The following is a 19,789-nucleotide window of genomic DNA, read 5'->3' on the forward strand; positions in this document are numbered from 1 at the left end:
CGTACGGTCTGATCGGAAGTCCTACGCAGCCCTGGTATGGTTGAGGCAGTAGACGTCGCAGTGGTCCTATGCCGAAGGTGACGTAACCGGATGTAGCGATCTTGTGCGGGCGTGGTCACACGAGGTCTGCCAGATCGTGGACAGTGACACTTTGATCCATGTTGTTGGTGACGATTCCATAGCCTTGTGATGGTGCTTGGGTAGACATTCACAGCTCTGGCAACATCTGATCGAGATTCGCCTGCTTCCAATGGGGTTGTTGCGTTGTGCTTCAGTTAGTCTTGGCGTAACTGTATTGCGTGTCGGTGGCTTAACACTGAGCTATGAAAACCGAGAACCCGTCACTTTTATAGAGATTTTGCACATGTTGCACTTGCAGAACATGCAGATCTCTCAAAGAAATTTATTGGACACGCATGCGTTTTGGCGAAAAATCCGATGTTTTCCTCCGTTTTCAAAGTGCACAACTTTTATTGTTATTTTGGTCTGACAATCAGTGCCTTAACACGTGTAACATCACATACTCTGAGCTTGTAACGTTATTACATATATTTCTCTTCAAAATAACAAAAATATCCCTTTTTCGTTTCTTGTTTTGAAGAGTATATTAATGTCTTTTGATTATTAGGCGCAGGAAGTACATTAATCACACAGCCAAATGAAGCTTTAATAAAATAGACCATATAATCACATGTTGGAAGCGTTCTATAGTTCATACTTTGTCATTATAAGTAGATTGAACTGTAAAAGGTTATTAAATTAGAACGTGAAATCATGTATACCAAGTTGTGATGGTTAACCTTATGATAACGTTGTTTTACAGGGTATTAAACGTGATTTTTCATATAAGACGTTATGTGTTATTACAACTGATTAAAGATCATGTATGCGTAACAAAAATATGGGAAATACTGTTTATTCAAGTTACATATTTTTATATAGACCGCCGGATACGTGAAACCAGTCATTTAGAATTCGTGACTTTTCTTCCCCTCCTATAGTCAGTAACCGCACGTGTTGGTTCCTGGAATTGTACCATCACCGGAAAATCCACTACACATTGCTTGATTTCATGACGAAACACTCCTTGTAAACACAATACTTGTTCAAAACACACAAACTTTATCTATAAAAGAGATGACAGTCTAGGTTAACACCACAAGTTGCTGAAGAAGAAATACGATCAGCTGTGTATATGTGGTAACCTACAACAGGTAAATCAGGTGAAACAACAATTGTATATTAATTATGTATAGCAAAATATACGGAAAATAAGGCTTAACGTGAATATTATTTTAATTATGTATTAAAACTATACTAGCACGTAAGTAGCAGAGTCTAAAATTATATTATTATGTAATTATATTATTATTTATTTTCAATATATCATAAAAACATAAATTATAGTTTGTAAAATACTTCATAAATCATGAAGATTTTGTTGGAATAACAGAGACGTTATAATAGGACAGCTAGTATTCATATATGCTGTTATTAACATTTTTATAAGATACTCGTATTAAAGAGAAAGTTAGTTATTAATTAGTTTAAAGATATTCTAGTTTTTTTGTTAAAAAGAACCTTACTGAAACTGTGTATATCATTGTTGTTGTGTTTCTAGTAAACATCTTCCTACCTACAGTCATGAAGATAGCTCTCCTTCTAACCTTCCAGATAGTTATCCTGTTCTTCTCACATCAAGGTATGTATGTGTTGGTTTACTAAACGTCAGTTCTCAAAGGTTCTAACGAACTAGAGGCCCTTGTAAAAGATAAGTTGTAACCTGCTAGTTCATGTTTTCACCAATTAGCTCTTTCAAAACTTCACTATAATATCAACCCATTAATTAAAAACACAAAGAATATAAACACATCAATGTGTAGGTCCAATCAGAGAACTGTGAGAAATTTCTATGCAAAAATAAGTTTACGTTATAAATTAAATATAAAATATAGATTGACAGATCACTCAATAAATATAAACATCCCAAGATCATTACGTGACTTATCGTGTTATGGTGGGATGAATATGTGTCAAAAATGGTATGAGATCTTCACTTAGGTTAGAAACTCAAGTTCTAATTACAAGTATTACTGTTTAATACTATATAACATTGATTAGAAAATGTTTAATCCGACTGTAAATCAAGTTCATAAAGAAATAATTCAACTTATTTAAATAGATGTTACTTGTTTGTGACAAGAGGCTGTCGTTCATTCATGGCAACTAATTTGTTTTAACAATAATTTAACTTTCTTGTAGTAAAAATCATCTTCAACCTTTTCTTAAAGAGAAAAAAATTAAAATAAGATTATTGTCGTCTATAAGAAACATTAGAGCCATTAGTAAGGCTGATGGTGAATCTCACTATTCACTGGTAAAAATAACACAAGAGTTCAATCAGAGACGATTGTTGTTCATCAACATGTTATAATGTATCAGTTGTATCAACATAATGTATCAGTTGTATCAACATAATGTATTGGTTTGTTTAACAAGTTTCGCACAAACCAGTTAAATGTTTATTTCGCTAGTCATCTAAAAATGATTGACGAGAGGGAAAACATTTAGATAATATTACCGACCGATATCTCTCGTCTACTTCTTAACAACGAGAAGTGGGATTAACGGTTACATTTTCGGAAATAAGATTCAAACCCACCATCAATAGATTGCGAGTCAAATGCCATACTTACAAAGCGGTGCTACACTCATATTACGCCATGAACATGAGGCCCCATACCCAGGCCATTATGAAGCCATAAACACCAAGTACCATACCGGACCACGATGAAACACGAAGTGGTAAAATTGATAAAAAAATTTACTGTTGCATACTCGTAAGTTTTCATGCCAAAAATTATAAGAATATCAAAGGAGGCACTGAGCCTAATTTGTATTTTTTTTTCTTCTTCTAGGAGACGGACACCAGATTGAGAAGCGACAGGTAACATGTCCTTCTGTTGCCAACATCAACAACTATCTAGATCAAGTGATTAGTAACGCTAGGTCTGAAATACCCGATCCGTTAAGACTTCCAGATAAGAACGATAAGGTAGAACTAAGAAATGGTAAAATAGAAGGCCTGTCTACTTTGTACCGGAGTGGAGATGCTAAGATTTCTTGTACAGGCAGTGCGATATCCCTGGAGGTTAACTTGGGTGTACGTCGTCTGAAGGGTCGTTATGACTGGAAGAAAAAAGTACTTTTTGTCAAATTTAGGGGTAGTGTGGGTGCAGAAGTAAGAAGTTTTTCAGTCTATGGTAAAATCACCCAGAAGATAGCACCTGGAGCTCATCCATCTATTGAAAAGTTGGATATCACGAGCCTCAAGAGACTGAAGATTCGTGTCACAGGTCTAGGTCCTATCACGTGGGCACTTTCTCAAATAGCAACTCTTTTAGGAAGAATTTTCAAGAAAGCTATAGCCAATGCTCTAGAAAAGCCAATACGTAAAGCTTTAAACAAACAACTGCAGAAAATCAACCTTCCAATTCCTTGAACCTCAGAACATGAATGAACACCGGGTTGTTGTTTTACACTGTTTTCAGTGAAACACTTTCTTTATTAAATTACTAATATAAAGTGGTCCAATGTCTTATAGCCGTTTAATCACATAACACTGAGAAATACCTTTGTATGAACTCAAGTAATGACTTCAATAAAATGAGTGTTGTCTAATGGATTGAATGTGTTTAAGTTTTGATGTTTCGGTAAATATATTCCTCTTTATTATTCTGAACATATGTATCACCAGAGGTCACTACAACTTAATATTAAAGGTGAGGTTATTACAGTAAACGGGTAAAAATGGAATACGCACAAACATAATGTAATCGGTTCACTTAATGAACTTAATGAAGCTAAAAAACTCGTTACAACACCACATTAAACACTTATAACAACGTTAGTGAAGCTATACAACTCATTTCAATACAACATTAAACACTTATAACAACGTTAGTGAAGCTACACAACTCATTTCAATACAACATTAAACACTTATAATAACGTTAGTGAAGCTACACAACTCATTTCAATACCATATTAAACACTTATAACAACGTTAGTGAAGCTACACAACTCATTTTAATACAACATTAAACACTTATAACAACGCTAGTGAAGCTATACAACTCATTTCAATACCACGTTAAACACTTATAACAACGTTAGTGAAGCTACACAACTCATTTTAATACCATATTAAACACTTATAACAACGTTTTAATCAACAACTTTTTCAAAACTTTACTAGAGTATCACCCTTATTAACTAAAAATACAAATAATATAAACAAATCAAGGTGTAGGTACAATTAGAGAGCTGTGAGAAATGTCTACACTGTGTTTCAAGTTATTGAGTTAACGTAGTACAGATTGACAGGTTCGTCCATAGAATCGGAATATAAACAATTGAAGGTTATTATGTGATTTACTGTGTTATGGTGGGACGGATATGCGTCAAAAATGGTATGAGATATTCCCTTTGGCTGGAGAATCAAGTTCTAATTACAAGTATTAGTGTTTAATATTATACGACATTGATTGGAGCAATGTTTACTGCAACTATAAATCAAGTTCACAAAGATATGGATTCCACTTATTTAAATAGATGTTACTTATTTCTGAAAGGGCTGTCATTTATTCAAAAGTAATTTGTTTTAGCAATAAATTAACTTTCTTTTAGTATTAAAATCATAAGCATTTTTTTAGAGACAAAGATTTAAGAATAATATTATTCTTGTGTATAAGGACCACTAGAGTCACAAGTAAGACTGTAGTACTGTGACGGTCAATCCCACTATACACTATACATTTGTGAATATAACACAAGAGTTCAAGTGGGTGACTTGCAACCTTCACTCTTGTCTATCACTTTAAAATTAGGGACGATTGTTATTTATAAACACAATATCATTTAAATTTATATATCATTGTGTATTACAGCAGTAAATCCAATGTGGATTTACTATAACAAAAGTATAGCAGAGAATTGTGGTAACGCCTTCCAGGGGTTCAGTTTATACATCACAGATAAGTAATGGTGTAACTTTCAGTTTAACAGAAACAACCATTCGTACAGATATCCAACACAAATTCTGTCAATCATATATATCTTCATTACAAGCATTATCGGTTTAAAAACTGTTTGTAAATATCATACTGTGATAGATTGATGACATTATGACTGTCGACTAAACGCGAACTTTAAGTAAATATAAATCAACATTGTCTGATAATCTGTTCGTTTGTTGTTTGAGTTTTGTCAATATAATATATTGGTTTCTTTCTTCTTTTTTTGTTAATATATAATATACCTAAACATTTTTCAAATGTAAGGACTCCTGCAAATGTCTTCTTTTTGTTTCTTTCTGGATATGGCCCGTCATGGCCGAGCGTGTTGAGGCGTTCGACTCGTAATCCGAGGGTCGCGGGTTCACATCCCCGTCGCGCTAAACATGCTCGCCCTTTTAGCCGTGAGGGCGTTATAATGTGAAGGTCAATCCCACTATTCGTTGATAAAAGAGTAGCCCAAGAGTTGGCGGTGGGTGGTGATGACTAGCTGCCTTCCCTCTAGTCTTACACTACTAAATTAGGGACGGCTAGCACAGATAGCCCTCGAGTAGCTTTGTGCGAAATTCAAAAAATAAAAAAAAACAAACTTTCTGGATACATGAGCAAAACCCATTACTATTATAGTTAATTAGAATGTTTATATAACATTAATTATAATGATAGTTAAATCCTTGAATGAATTTAATGGCAGGATATTTTTTGTTCAGATATTCTAAAATATTTGGATAGTGATGTTGATTTTGAAAGAGAAATGCGGTACACATATGTTATGCAAAAAATAGCCTAAGGAAGGCGTCGCACTTGATGAGCCACATACGTTCCCTTAAAGACAGCGCCATCTCTTTTTAAAAATGTTCAATTTAAATATTATTCAGAGTTGACGAATGCTTTTTGATGAAGAAGATTTATTTAATCAGTAATAACAGAGCTTTGTTGACCTTACAGTAAAACTATGGATCTATGGATCAGTAATAACAGAGCTTTGTTGACCTGACAGTAAAACTAGGGATCTAGGGATGAGTAATAACAAAGTTTGGTTGACCTTACGGTGAAACTAGGGATCAGTAATAACAGAGCTTTGTTGACCTTACAGGGAAACTAGGGATGAATAATAACAGAGCTTTGTTGGCTTTACGGTAAAACTAGGGGTCAGTAATAACAGAGCTTTGTTGACCTTACAGTGAAACTAGGAATGAGTTATAACAGAGCTTTGTTGACCTGACAGTAAAACTAGGGATCTAGGGATCAGTAATAACAGAGCTTTGTTGATTTGACAGTAAAACTAGGGATCTAGGGATCAGTAATAACAGAGCTTTGTTGACCTTACAGTGAAACTAGGGATGAGTAATAACAGAGCTTTGTTGACCTTACAGTAAAACTAGGAATCAGTAATAACAGAGCTTTGTTGACCTTACAGTGAAACTAGGGATGAGTAATAGCAGAGCTTTGTTGGCCTTACGGTAAAACTAGGGGTCAGTAATAACAGAGCTTTGTTGACCTTACAGTAAAACAAGGAATGAGTTATAACAGAGCTTTGTTGACCTGACAGTAAAACTAGGGATCTAGGGATCAGTAATAACAGAGCTTTGTTGACCTTACAGTAAAACTAGGGATGAGTAATAACAGAGCTTTGTTGACCTTACAGTGAAACTAGGGATGAGTAATAACAGAGCTTTGTTGGCCTTACGGTAAAACTAGGGGTCAGTAATAACAGAGCTTTGTTGACCTTGCAGTGAAACTAGGAATGAGTTATAATAGAGCTTTGTTGACCTGAGAGTAAAACTAGGGATCTAGGGATCAGTAATAACAGAGCTTTGTTGACCTTACAGTGAAACTAGGAATGAGTTATAACAGAGCTTTGTTGACCTGACAGTAAAACTAGGGATCTAGGGATCAGTAATAACAGAGCTTTGTTGATTTGACAGTAAAACTAGGGATCTAGGGATCAGTAATAACAGAGCTTTGTTGACCTTACAGTGAAACTAGGGATGAGTAATAACAGAGCTTTGTTGACCTTACAGTAAAACTAGGAATCAGTAATAACAGAGCTTTGTTGACCTTACAGTGAAACTAGGGATGAGTAATAGCAGAGCTTTGTTGGCCTTACAGTAAAACTAGGGGTCAGTAATAACAGAGCTTTGTTGACCTTACGGTAAAACTAGGGATGTTAATTTGGTCCGCTGTTTCTTCACTATGTTGGAAACACAGGAATAGTTCACATGCTTTCATGATTTGTTTCCGTACATGAATTAGTTGTGATCTTCAATTAATGTTTCTATTTGGCAGTATTGGAGTATTCAAACATTTCGATTGTATGATATATCTAACTTCACTTGATAACGTTATCGTTACTTCCACGTGAAGTATTGATTTGTGTTGAGTTTCGCGCAAAATAACACGAGAACTATCTAAGCTAGCCGTCCCTAATTTAGCAATGTAAGACTAGATGAAAGTCAGCTAATCATCTTCACCAACCGTTGACTCTTGCGCGACTCTTTTACTAACGAATAGCGGGATTAAGCATCACTTTATAATGCTACCACAACTAAAAGGGCGAGCATGTTTGGTATGAGGAGGATTTGAACCCGCGACCCTCGGAGTAGGAGTGGAATGCCTTAACCATTTGGCCATGCTGGGACTCCACATGAAGTAGAACATCTAAATGATAACATACCGTTAATATTCCAATAGCACAGGTCAAAATATGTTTTTTACAAACATTTCTACTGGTTAAAAGGAAACATTATTTATTTTTTGAGCGTTTCTCAATAAATCTACCTAAGCCTTAAGTTTTATTTTATATTCACTGTTACTGCAAAAGGAAGCAACTATACATAAGTAAATTACTTTTAAAATTAATGATGAGAAAACTTTAGAAATAGGTTTATAATTGTTATATTTATTTTTATTAATTAAGCTGTTAAAACTATAAGTAATAAAAAAGACAACAGTGTGTGTGTATGTACAAACCTATCTTTTTTACGTACTTACATAGAGAAAAGCAACGAATTTAATTAACAGATTAAAATTTAAAAACATTAGTATATGATTGTTAGGCCTATTAACGTACTGTATATCATACTCTAATTTTTATTAAAAATTCTTCTAAGTATACAAGTTTTACGCTTATGGATTTTATCAAATTGACTGAAAGTACTTTTTCATTAATTGGACTTTTAACAAAAAAAAAAAGAAAAGACTTGAATGGGAGACCTAAGAAAGCATTCCCACCATTCTGAAATACCTTCAAGACCAGAAACCTATAACTTGGTATATAGAAACCTATAACTTAGTATACAGTGAAAAACTTTAATTTGTCTGCTGTAAAAGTTATAAGGTGAAAAAATTTGGGACATTGTATGAGAGTAGTTCCCTCCAAGAAAACTATGTTTGCATTTTTATTCCTCAACAGTAATAAAGAAACAGTAATTTATAGAGTAAATGTTTGATCAACTTCTATTCATGTCAAACATAAATGTTATTGCTTGAATCATATCTAAGGTTGTTAAATTGTTACTGTGTATAAAAATATGCTTCCCAAAATAAAGTTTGTATAATTATATTAACACTTCCTCAAATTAAACATGAATTTAATAATTCAATAATTTAATAATTTAATTAATTTATACAACAATTCAAAACTGCTAATTATTTATTTTTAACATTCCATGCAACAACTTTATTTGTTGAAAAATAAATTGTTATTAATTAATATGAGGTAGTTATTTTACTTCTTTGAGTCTTTTAAAAATATTGCATGGTGCTTAAATTATTTTGTAATGAAAATGTTTTTTGATTCTGTTCCATAAATCTCTTCACAATATACATCATGAATGAAATACATCGAAACTAATTTAAACCCTGACGGATACCAGCAAAGCAGAGTTTTGTTGGTCAACTGAACTCACTTTATCTGAACACTCTAAGTATCAGTGTTTGAACATTGGGATTAGGTGTAGTTAAGAGACGTTAAGCCTTTGTGATGACATAATATTATAAATGATGATTTCGAAAGTTATCAGTGATAAAGTTAGAAACACATAATCAGTATGTTGGGTTGTATTGATCAATACTTTTATATTTAAAAATATATTGTGTTTTCAAAATTAGGTTGAAGAAAATGTTTATAAATCTATGATTATGAATTAAAGTTCATAGTGTTTATACATTTATAGAAACAACAATTACAATAAAAATAAAAAAAAAAATTTATAATCACAACCACGAATATATATATATATATATATGTAAGGCAGCTAGTGATAATAATATATATATATATATCTATGTAAGGCAGCTAGTGATAATATATATATATATATGTAAGACAGCTAGTGATAATAATATATATATATATATCTATGTAAGGCAGCTAGTGATAATATATATATATATATGTAAGGCAGCTAGTGATAATAATATATATATATATGTAAGGCAGCTAGTGATAATAATATATATATATATCTATGTAAGGCAGCTAGTGATAATAATATATATATATATCTATGTAAGGCAGCTAGTGATAATAATATATATATATATATATTTATGTAAGGCAGCTAGTGATAATAATATATATATATATATGTAAGGCAGCTAGTGATAATAATATATATATATATGTAAGGCAGCTAGTGATAATAATATATATATATATCTATGTAAGGCAGCTAGTGATAATAATATATATATATATCTATGTGTAAAGCAGCTAGTGATAATAATATATATATATATATATATGTAAGACAGCTAGTGATAATAATATATATATATATTTATGTAAGGCAGCTAGTGATAATAATATATATATATATGTAAGGCAACTAGTGATAATAATATATATATATATCTATGTAAGGCAGCTAGTGATAATAATATATATATATATGTAAAGCAGCTAGTGATAATAATATATATATATATATGTAAGGCAGCTATTGATAATATATATATATATATGTAAGGCAGCTAGTGATAATAATATATATATATATATATATATATCTATGTAAGGCAGTTAGTGATAATATATATATATATATGTAAGGCAGCTAGTGATAATAATATATATATATATCTATGTAAGGCAGCTAGTGATAATAATATATATATATATGTAAGGCAACTAGTGATAATAATATATATATATATCTATGTAAGGCAGCTAGTGATAATAATATATCTATCTATCTATGTAAGGCAGCTAGTGATAATATATATATATATATATGTAAGCAATCTAGTGATAATAATATATATATATATCTATGTAAGGCAGCTAGTAATAATAATATATATATATATATGTAAGACAGCTAGTGATAATAATATATATATATATTTATGTAAGGCAGCTAGTGATAAAAATATATATATATATCTATGTAAGGCAGCAAGTGATAATATTATATATATATATGTAAGACAGTTAGTGATAATAATATATATATATATATCTATGTAAGGCAGCTAGTGATAATAATATATATATATTATAATATGGAAAGTTTTAATGCTAAAACAATTACTGAAAAAATAAGATAAAAACTATGACACTAAAATTTAAAAAACAATCACCCTTACAATGGCAGAGCATTGTATCTATGTTGGTCCAAGGTTAAGGATGGGCGCAGATATACCCAATTCAGTTTTATTACCCATTAGGGTCTTAACCAACCAACCCTTAAACTTAATGATATGCCCAAAGTAGCACACCATCCATTGTATAGATATTCACCAGTATCTATCCATTTACAAGAAAGGAATTATTGGGACTTCATGGAACGGAGTTCTGTGAAAACAATTAGAGTCACGATGTTCTTCATTTTTCTTGTATTCTTTTCTGGAAAATTCACTTACTTAGTTACTTAGATGAAAACAAATTTGTTAAAATAGCGACATTTTGACTCACTCCATAAGCACGTATATAGCAATTTATAAGTGGCTTTATACGTACATTAAGCTGTAGGTTTACTCAATATTAAGTGTTTTCACCATAGTTATCTCTAAAGCTCCAGAAATACCTCAAATCATTTACAGAAATGTGTGTGCTGTATAAAAGATACAGCATAATAAGTTGTTTCATTCTGGGACCGTCAGACAGTTCAGTTTCATTATTCAGTTATACGAGAGTAACCCAAGAGATGGCAGCACATGCTGTTGACGAAATGCCGTTCAAATATAACAATAACAATAATAAAAAAAAACAATCAGTTCAAAGTTACTAACAATTTTGCACAGATAGTCATGCAAAATTTATAACAAACAGATGTGATATAAAAGTAACACTAGCCTACCTATAATTCTAGTCTAAAAAACGAAGTAGAAATTCATTTTTAAGTGTTTATTTTCGCAAGCTAGGAAGATAAATATTTAGTTTAATTAGAATGTTTTTGTTCAGCTATGATTTTTGTAAACATCGCTGAAACAGTTTTCATGGATAATTCTTAAATTTATAATAGTTGTTCTTACAACGGAGGTACTGGATATTACTAACAGAACCTCAGGGGTAGGTAGGGGTGTTAGAAGCATTACAGTGTTTGGGGTTCATCTTACGGCTAATAAGGTAAGGAAAGGGGGTTTAGATTCGCTTTCAGCCTGGTAGTTAAGGCGCTCGACTCGTAACATGAGAGTCTCTGGCTCGAATCTCCGTTGCATCAAACATGCTTGCCCTTACAGCCGTAAGTGTTTTATGTTGTTACAGCCAATCCCACTATTCGTTGGAAAAAAAGAGTAGCCCAAGAGTTGGCGGTGGGTAGTGATGACTAGCTGCCTTCCCTTTAGTATTACACTGCTAAATTAGGGATGGTTAACAGAGATAGTGCTCGTGTAGCTTTGCGGGAAATTTAAAACAAAGGAATCTGAGTAGATTATATCCTGATACGTATGAAACATTAATAAGAGCATTTAATGGTCACAGCTTCATTTGTCAGAGAATTGTGAAGAGTAAACTATAGGGATGAGATACTAAGACTAGTATTTAATGTTAGGCTTAAATCAATATGTTGAGACAAGGAATTAGTTGTGGGATAAGGGTAAGGTAGATCTCTTTGAAATGAATGACATATAGTTAAACGAAAGAAGGGCTATAATGCCGGGTCGGGGACATTTAGTCCAGCGTGGCACGGATGTTAGGACACTCGACTCGCACTCTGAGGATCACGGGTTTAGTCCTATCGAAACAAGCAGACTAGCCCTTTCAGCCGTGGGGGCATTACAATGCCATAGTCAATCCCATTATTTGTTGGAAAAGAGTAGCCCAAGAGTGGGTGGTGATGACTAGCTACCTCTCCTCTAGCCTATCACTGATAAATTACAAACCGCTGGCGAATATAGCCTTTGTAGACATGCGCGAAATTCAAACCAAATAAAATGAAATACGTCATTCGAGATCTGGATTACGCTGGTTATGAACTATTGTGACCGTGAGACCACATTTGTAATATTGATGGCCTTTAATTCATAAGTTGTCATCTCAGTGACAGTCACTGACCTCAGTAAATAAACCTGGTCTTACCTGATCCACAAAGGTATACCGTTATCTGGGCACTAAGTTAACTCAGCTTTTCGTTGGTCAGAAAAATCAATAAACCAACTGACTGAACATACTGGTGAAGACATGTGGTCATGCAGCTTGTTATATAAGTTTGTACCAAATGTTCTGAGAAACATATAAAGTTTTCAACTTTACTTTGATTTAAAGCACGTTCTAGTTTCTCGTGATTACATTATTTAAACATTTTCAGGTTTTCAAAATCAATTAATTTATTATACATTTTTGAAACCTTCAAGAAGGTACTGTACTGTTGAGAAATAACCATACGGTATTGATGTAAAAGGTTGAGTTTGGTGTACTTGGTGTACAATATGACAAAGTGTAGTGGAAAAATGATCATTAAATGTGATGTTTATTGACATATATTCAGATAATTGAACGAGCAGTGTAAATGTTGGGCAGCAGTATATAGAATTTTTAAACAAACATATTTGTGCACGTGGTTGTTTCCTTCTTATTTTTTGTATTTCCAGTACAAATTTTCATGTGGCCAGATAAAGATAAGACTCTAGTCCTTTATACCTTGTTATCGTCTTTGGATCCGTCAGATTCTGTAGTCAGGAATTTTATTATTCCTTTCAAGAAGAACGCTTAGTGAATGTCGATTTTTCATATGTAATAACAAGCATTAGAACTCATCTTTAATTAATGTTGGATCATCCTTCTCAGCATCTGGTTATTAACAGCTAGATCATATCCCGGCAAAACCAAAAATTCAGGATTCCATTCTCTCTCAACCCGAAAATATATAAAAAAATGTATCAAAAGAGTCCAAGAGGCTTTGTGTCCACTTGATGATTATGATAAGAGAAGTAATTGGCTATTTTCCTGTGTTAACAGAGAACGGTAGCTGACGTTGTTCCAATACCAGAAGTCGAGAAATCTGTCATTGTCCTCACTCTGACAATTGCTTCGGATTTCATTTGTTATCCAGACAACAGTGGGACTTTACCAATGTAAGTAAAAAACAAACAGACTCATTATCCGGACAACAGTGGGACTTTACCAATGTAAGTAAAAAACAAACAGACTCATTATCCAGACAACAGTGGGACTTTACCAATGTAAGTAAAAAACAAACAGACTCACTTCATCCTTCTTAGAAATTGTGAAGTGTGTTCTTTTGTTTGTCTTTTCGTCTATTGAACATATTATAACCGCAAGTGTTTTTCATATGCTTTTTCATCTCCTAAGATAATTCATGACGTATAAAAGACTAATTGCAGTTTAGTTAGTTTTTACTGTTTTTACAACTTGAAATACAATCTTATGTACAAATGTTGTCAGCTAATCATCACGGCTAAACACATTTTACGAAACAACACAAAATCTGTCTGCACTTAGCCCTCATTAATTTTGAGTTTATCAAAAAGGGAAAGTGGACTAGCGACAAAAACTACCTCCAATTCTTAAGCTGCTCTTGTGTGAACAATATTATGGACCACCGCTTCATTGTGTAGCGAACCTTGAACCTTCGGGTTGACAGTCCGACATATGTTTATCTTTGAATTAATATGTAAAAACGGTTACATTTCTTAACGTTGTGGTTATAGATATTTAATTTAGTGATTCAACGAAGTGTTTAACTTCATTAACATTGTTAAAAGTGTATAAAGTTGTGTTTTAACGAGTTGTTTAACTAATTAATGTTCTTATAAGTGCTTAATGTGTTGTTGTAACGAGATGTATAACTTTATTAACGTTTTTATAAGTGTTTAATGTGATGTTGTAACGAGTTTTTTAACTTCATTAACATTGCTATAGGTGTTTAATATGGTGTTGTACCAAGTTGTTTAATTTCATTAACGTTGAAGTAAGTGTTTAGTGTACATTTATATCGAGTTGTTTAACTTCATTAACATTGTTATAAGAGTTTAATGTGGTTTTGTAACGAATAGTGTAACATCAAATACGTTGTTATAAGTGTTTAGTGTTCTTGTATAACGAGTTATTTAACTTCATTAACGCTATTATAAGTGTTCAATGTGGTGTTGTAACGAGTTGCTTAACTTCATTAGCGTTGAATTAAGTGTCTAATATGGTGTTGTAACGTGATCTTTAATTTTTAACATTGTTGTAAGTGTTTAATGTTGTGTTGTAACGGGTTGTTTAATTTCATTAACGTTGTTATAAGTATTTAATATCATGAAAACGACTTTTATCACCAGGTTTGGTGTTCACACAACTGGTTTTTCGACTTGTTGTAGCTCTTTTTTTCTATGGTCCTGATATCCCAAGATCATCCAAATTCCATTGTTTTATAATGTCTTTTAGAACAATGTATATTTTCATTCTAGAAATTCTAAATATCCAGTATAAAAGCTTCCATACTTTACGCCAGAAATAACTTTTACACAGTGATTTTAAAAGAAATCAGTTTTGTGGGAATACTTTACGTCAGAAAGAGATGTAACCTACTCTTACCACAAGTAATAAATTTTCGTGGAATGAAACTATCTAACTAATGCTTAAGAAACTGTAAATATGTACCTCTGCGATTTTATACTGATTGAGGTTGTCATATGAACTTTCGGATATTTTGTAATTCAAAACCATTTTAATATAATGTATTCATCTTTATATACACTTGGGTCTTGGTGTTATAAGTGAACCGATTACGTTATGCTTGTACGTATTCCATTTTTACCCGTTTACTGTAATAACCTCACCTTTAATATTAAGTTGTAGTGACCTCTTGTGATACATATGTCCAGAATAATAAAGAGGAAAATATTTACCGAAACATCAAAACTTAAACACATTCAATCCATTAGACAACACTCATTTTATTGAAGTCATTACTTGAGTTCATACAAAGGAATTTCTCAGTGTTATGTGATTAAACGGCTATAAGACATTGGACCACTTTATATTAGTAATTTAATAAAGAAAGTGTTTCACTGAAAACAGTGTAAAACAACAACCCGGTGTTCATTCATGTTCTGAGGCTCAAGGAATTGGAAGGTTGATTTTCTGCAGTTGTTTGTTTAAAGCTTTACGTATTGGCTTTTCTAGGGCATTGGCTATAGCTTTCTTGAAAATTCTTCCTAAAAGAGTTGCTATTTGAGAAAGTGCCCACGTGATAGGACCCAGACCTGTGATACGAATCTTCAGTCTCTTGAGGCTCGTGATATCCAACTTTTCAATAGATGGATGAGCTCCAGGTGCTATCTTCTGGGTGATTTTACCATAGACTGAAAAAGTTCTTACTTCTGCACCCACACTACCCCTAAATTTGATAAAAAGTATTTTTTTCTTCCAGTCATAACGACCCTTCAGACGACGTACACCCAAGTTAACCTCCAGGGATATTGCACTGCCTGTACAAGAAATCTTAGCATCTCCACTCCGGTACAAAGTAGACAGGCCTTCTATTTTACCATTTCTTAGTTCTACCTTATCGTTCTTATCTGGAAGTCTTAACGGATCGGGTATTTCAGACCTAGCGTTACTAATCACTTGATCTAGATAGTTGTTGATGTTGGCAACAGAAGGACATGTTACCTGTCGCTTCTCAATCTGGTGTCCGTCTCCTAGAAGAAGAAAAAAAATACAAATTAGGCTCAGTGCCTCCTTTGATATTCTTATAATTTTTGGCATAAAAACTTACGAGTATGCAACAGTAAAATAATCTTATCAGTTTTTACCACTTCATGGTGGACTTGTCATGGCACTTTGTGTTTATTGCTTCATTGTGGCCTGGCTATTCTTGTGTTTATAGCATTTGACTCGCAATCTATTGATCACGAAATTGTATCTCACCTCAAAACACATAACAGTTAATTTCTTTTCTCGTTGCTTAGATGTAGTCCAGAGTGGGTGATGAAAACAAGATGTCTTCCCTATAGTGAATCCTTTATAATTTATGGACGGCTAGCACAAAGAGCATTTAATAGGTTTGTGCTAAACTTAACAAACAAGCCAACATGTTGACAAAACTTAACAAACAATACATGATAACGTGTTTGTCAATAACTATCGTCCCTCATTTTAAAGTGATAAGTAGCAAGTCAATATTACGCACTTGAACTCTTGTGTTATTTTTACGAATGAATTGTAAGAACGCTGCAGTCCTTCTTATGGCTCTAATGTTTCTTATAGACGACAATAATCTTATTTTAAATTTTTTCTCTTTAAGAAAAGGCTGAAGATGATTTTTACTACAAGAAAGTTAAATTATTGTTAAAACAAATTAGTTGCCATAAATGAACGACAGCCTCTTGTCACAAACAAGTAACATCTATTTAAATAAGTTGAATTATATCTTTATGAACTTGATTTACAGTCGGATTAAACACATTTTCTAATCAATGTTATATAGTATAAAACAGTAATACTTGTAATTAGAACTTGACTTTCTAACCTAAGTAAAGATCTCATACCATTTTTGACACATATTCATCCCACCATAACACGATAAGTCACGTAATGATCTTGGGATGTTTATATTTATTGAGTGATCTGTCAATCTATATTTTATATTTAATTTATAACGTAAACTTATTTTTGCATAGAAATTTCTCACAGTTCTCTGATTGGACCTACACATTGATGTGTTTATATTCTTTGTGTTTTTAATTAATGGGTTGATATTATAGTGAAGTTTTGAAAGAGCTAATTGGTGAAAACATGAACTAGCAGGTTACAACTTATCTTTTACAAGGGCCTCTAGTTCGTTAGAACCTTTGAGAACTGACGTTTAGTAAACCAACACATACATACCTTGATGTGAGAAGAACAGGATAACTATCTGGGTGGTTAGAAGGAGAGCTATCTTCATGACTGTAGGTAGGAAGATGTTTTTTAGAAACGCAACAACAATGATGTACACAGTGTTTTTAAGGTTCTTATTAACAAAGCAACTTAGTTATTAATTGGTTTAAAGATATTCTAGTCTTTCTGTCAAACGTTAAGATAAAGATACTTTAGTAAAGTGACTTTAATACAAGTATGTTATAACAATGTTAGGAACAGCATTCATTAATACTAGTTGTCCTGTTACCAAACATCTGTTATTCCAGTACAATCTCTATGCTTTAGGAAGTGTCTTATAAACTATAATTTATGTTTTAATAATACTTTGAAAGTAAATAATAAAATTACACATGTTTTAATTCTACTACCTGTATGTTAGTACAGTTTTAACATATGATTAAGTTAATATTCACGTTAAGCCTTATTTTCCGTATATTTTGCTGTACATAATTAATATACAATTGTTGTTTCACCTGATTTACCTGTTGTAGGTTACCACAAATACAAAGGTGATCGTATTTCTCTCGCAACTGTGGTGTTAAACCAGACAGTCATCTCTTTTATAGGTAAAGTTTGTGTATTTTCAACACGTGTTGAATTTACAGGGAGTGTTTTTGTCATGCAAATGAACTGTTGTGTATTTTCCAGTACTAGTGTTATTCCATAAACCAACAGGTGCAGTTTCAGAAGGGAACAAAGATTATGAAATCACGTGCCGGTTTAAGATTCCCTTCAGCGATAAATTGGCGTTTAATATTTTCACCCCTATCTGACGGTTTATATCAAAATATGTTATTTGAACAAACAGTATTTCCTTTAATTTGTTTTGGTCACAAGAGACGAATGGTCGATTTTTAACCTCTGTGATGACACATAACGTCTTGTGGGAAAAACCACATGTTTAATACCCTTTGAAACGACGTAGTCATAGAGTTAACCATAACAACTTGGTATACATGATTTAAGTGTTTAATTTCATAACCTTGTGTAGTTCAATCTATTAATACTGATAAAGCCAGTGAGGTCTATTTATGGGTGTGCGATTTATGCACTTTTTACACCTTATAATCAAACACCAGTGATATTTGTCTAATACTAAGGTTTATCATTTTATCAAGATTTTCTATATACCCAAGTATTTATCTTCGGTAAAACCTGACTTTATTATAAAATGGTAAATGTGGTATAAATAGAGAGCAGCTCCACCCACCGACAAATCTTAGGCTACTCTTTAACCAACTAATAGTGGGATTGACCGTCACATTATAAACGTCAACAAGGCTGAAAAGGCGAGCATATTTTGATGCGACGAGGATTTCAACTCGCGACCCTCAGATTACTAGTCGATCGCCTTAACCACCTGGCGGTGCCGGGCTGATTATAAGTCATTGTAGTTGATGAAACGTCCAATAGGTGTAATCTTGTTGTTTGTACAATTTTAATATTCCATCTATCTTAGAGTGTTGAAAGAGAGAAAGATAAATAGATAGAACAATCTCTGCTTTTTCTAGGATGAACAGTTTTGAGAAAAAGTTAAGGTATTTATATATCGCTGACTGTGACATCTGAGACCATAACAATGTCATATCAGTATACATAGATATATATAGTGGTTCTGTGTGATGGTGTTCAACCATTAAGTTAAGGTATTTAGATATAGCTGACTGTGACATCTGAGACCATAACAATGTCATATCAGTATACATAGATATATATAGTGGGTCTGTGTGATGGTGTTCAGCCATTAAGTTAAGGTATTTAGATATAGCTGACTGTGATAACTGAGCCCATAACAATGTCATATCAGTATACATAGATATATATAGTGGTTCTGTGTGATGATGTTCAACCATTAAGTTAAGGTATTTAGATATAGCTGACTGACATCTGAGACCATAACAATATCATATCAGTCAGTATACATAGATATATATAGTGGTTCTGTGTGATGGTGCTCAACCATTACATTTTCATTCTTATGTGATATCTAGTTTGTTTTTATTCTGGACACGAGGTGATAGAATGAAGTTCTAATTTCCTTGTCTAATCTTATGGTAACAATGATTTTAAATTATATTAATGTTTCTCTGAGTGTCCGGTCTTTATTTCACTTATTTTAAACTTTTCACGTCTCATGTGAATTCCCTCCTTTCTCGGTGGTTCAAAGGTATGTTTACGGACTTAAACATAACTGGTTTCGTGATGCTTTTGTGATTTTTATTTGTAACTCTAAGCTCAATGGTTCTATTGACATCGTGAAATAATGAAAGTTGGACGTTGTTACAGATGTAACTGTGCTTTGATTATTTTAAATTATATATTTACATACTAGCTGAATACACGTTCCCTGGACGGAAGTTATGTAAATTCGTGAAAGGTCATCTTAGGACATGAA

General features: G+C 32.7%; 2 protein-coding genes across 4 annotated transcripts; one reads left to right on the forward strand and one right to left on the reverse strand.

The window, feature by feature from the left end:
- The first annotated feature begins 1,051 nt into the window (after positions 1-1,051).
- On the forward strand, positions 1,052-3,685 carry LOC143240988 (mite allergen Lep d 7-like). 2 transcript variants are annotated; one of them, XM_076484372.1, is made up of 3 exons: positions 1,052-1,214; positions 1,622-1,702; positions 2,919-3,685. In XM_076484372.1, the coding sequence occupies exons 2-3, from the start codon at positions 1,645-1,647 to the stop codon at positions 3,500-3,502; spliced, it is 642 nt and encodes a 213-aa protein (XP_076340487.1). In that variant the 5' UTR covers positions 1,052-1,214; positions 1,622-1,644; the 3' UTR covers positions 3,503-3,685. The 2 variants fall into 2 exon arrangements, with proteins under 2 accessions (XP_076340487.1, XP_076340488.1); XM_076484373.1 differs by having other exon boundaries at positions 1,079-1,223.
- Positions 3,686-15,405: 11,720 nt separating this feature from the next.
- LOC143237965 (mite allergen Lep d 7-like) lies at positions 15,406-17,974 on the reverse strand. 2 transcript variants are annotated; one of them, XM_076477774.1, is made up of 3 exons: positions 17,877-17,974; positions 17,362-17,421; positions 15,406-16,172 (listed from the first exon to the last, which is right to left on the reverse strand). In XM_076477774.1, the coding sequence occupies exons 2-3, from the start codon at positions 17,417-17,419 to the stop codon at positions 15,589-15,591; spliced, it is 642 nt and encodes a 213-aa protein (XP_076333889.1). In that variant the 5' UTR covers positions 17,420-17,421; positions 17,877-17,974; the 3' UTR covers positions 15,406-15,588. The 2 variants fall into 2 exon arrangements, with proteins under 2 accessions (XP_076333889.1, XP_076333890.1); XM_076477775.1 differs by having other exon boundaries at positions 17,868-17,955.
- Between the last annotated feature and the right edge of the window lie 1,815 nt (positions 17,975-19,789).

The sequence above is a fragment of the Tachypleus tridentatus genome, chromosome 13 (genome assembly GCF_004210375.1).
Source record: "Tachypleus tridentatus isolate NWPU-2018 chromosome 13, ASM421037v1, whole genome shotgun sequence".
Taxonomy (NCBI): Eukaryota; Metazoa; Arthropoda; class Merostomata; order Xiphosura; family Limulidae; genus Tachypleus; species Tachypleus tridentatus.

Excerpts from the sequence above, each read along its gene's own strand:
- LOC143240988 (XM_076484372.1), top strand. The coding sequence starts at position 1,645 with ATGAAGATAGCTCTCCTTCTAACCTTCCAGATAGTTATCCTGTTCTTC. Across the intron at positions 1,703-2,918 it reads CCTGTTCTTCTCACATCAAG|GAGACGGACACCAGATTGAG; the intron begins GTATGTATGTGT and ends TTCTTCTTCTAG.
- LOC143237965 (XM_076477774.1), bottom strand. The coding sequence starts at position 17,419 with ATGAAGATAGCTCTCCTTCTAACCACCCAGATAGTTATCCTGTTCTTC. Across the intron at positions 16,173-17,361 it reads CCTGTTCTTCTCACATCAAG|GAGACGGACACCAGATTGAG; the intron begins GTATGTATGTGT and ends TTCTTCTTCTAG.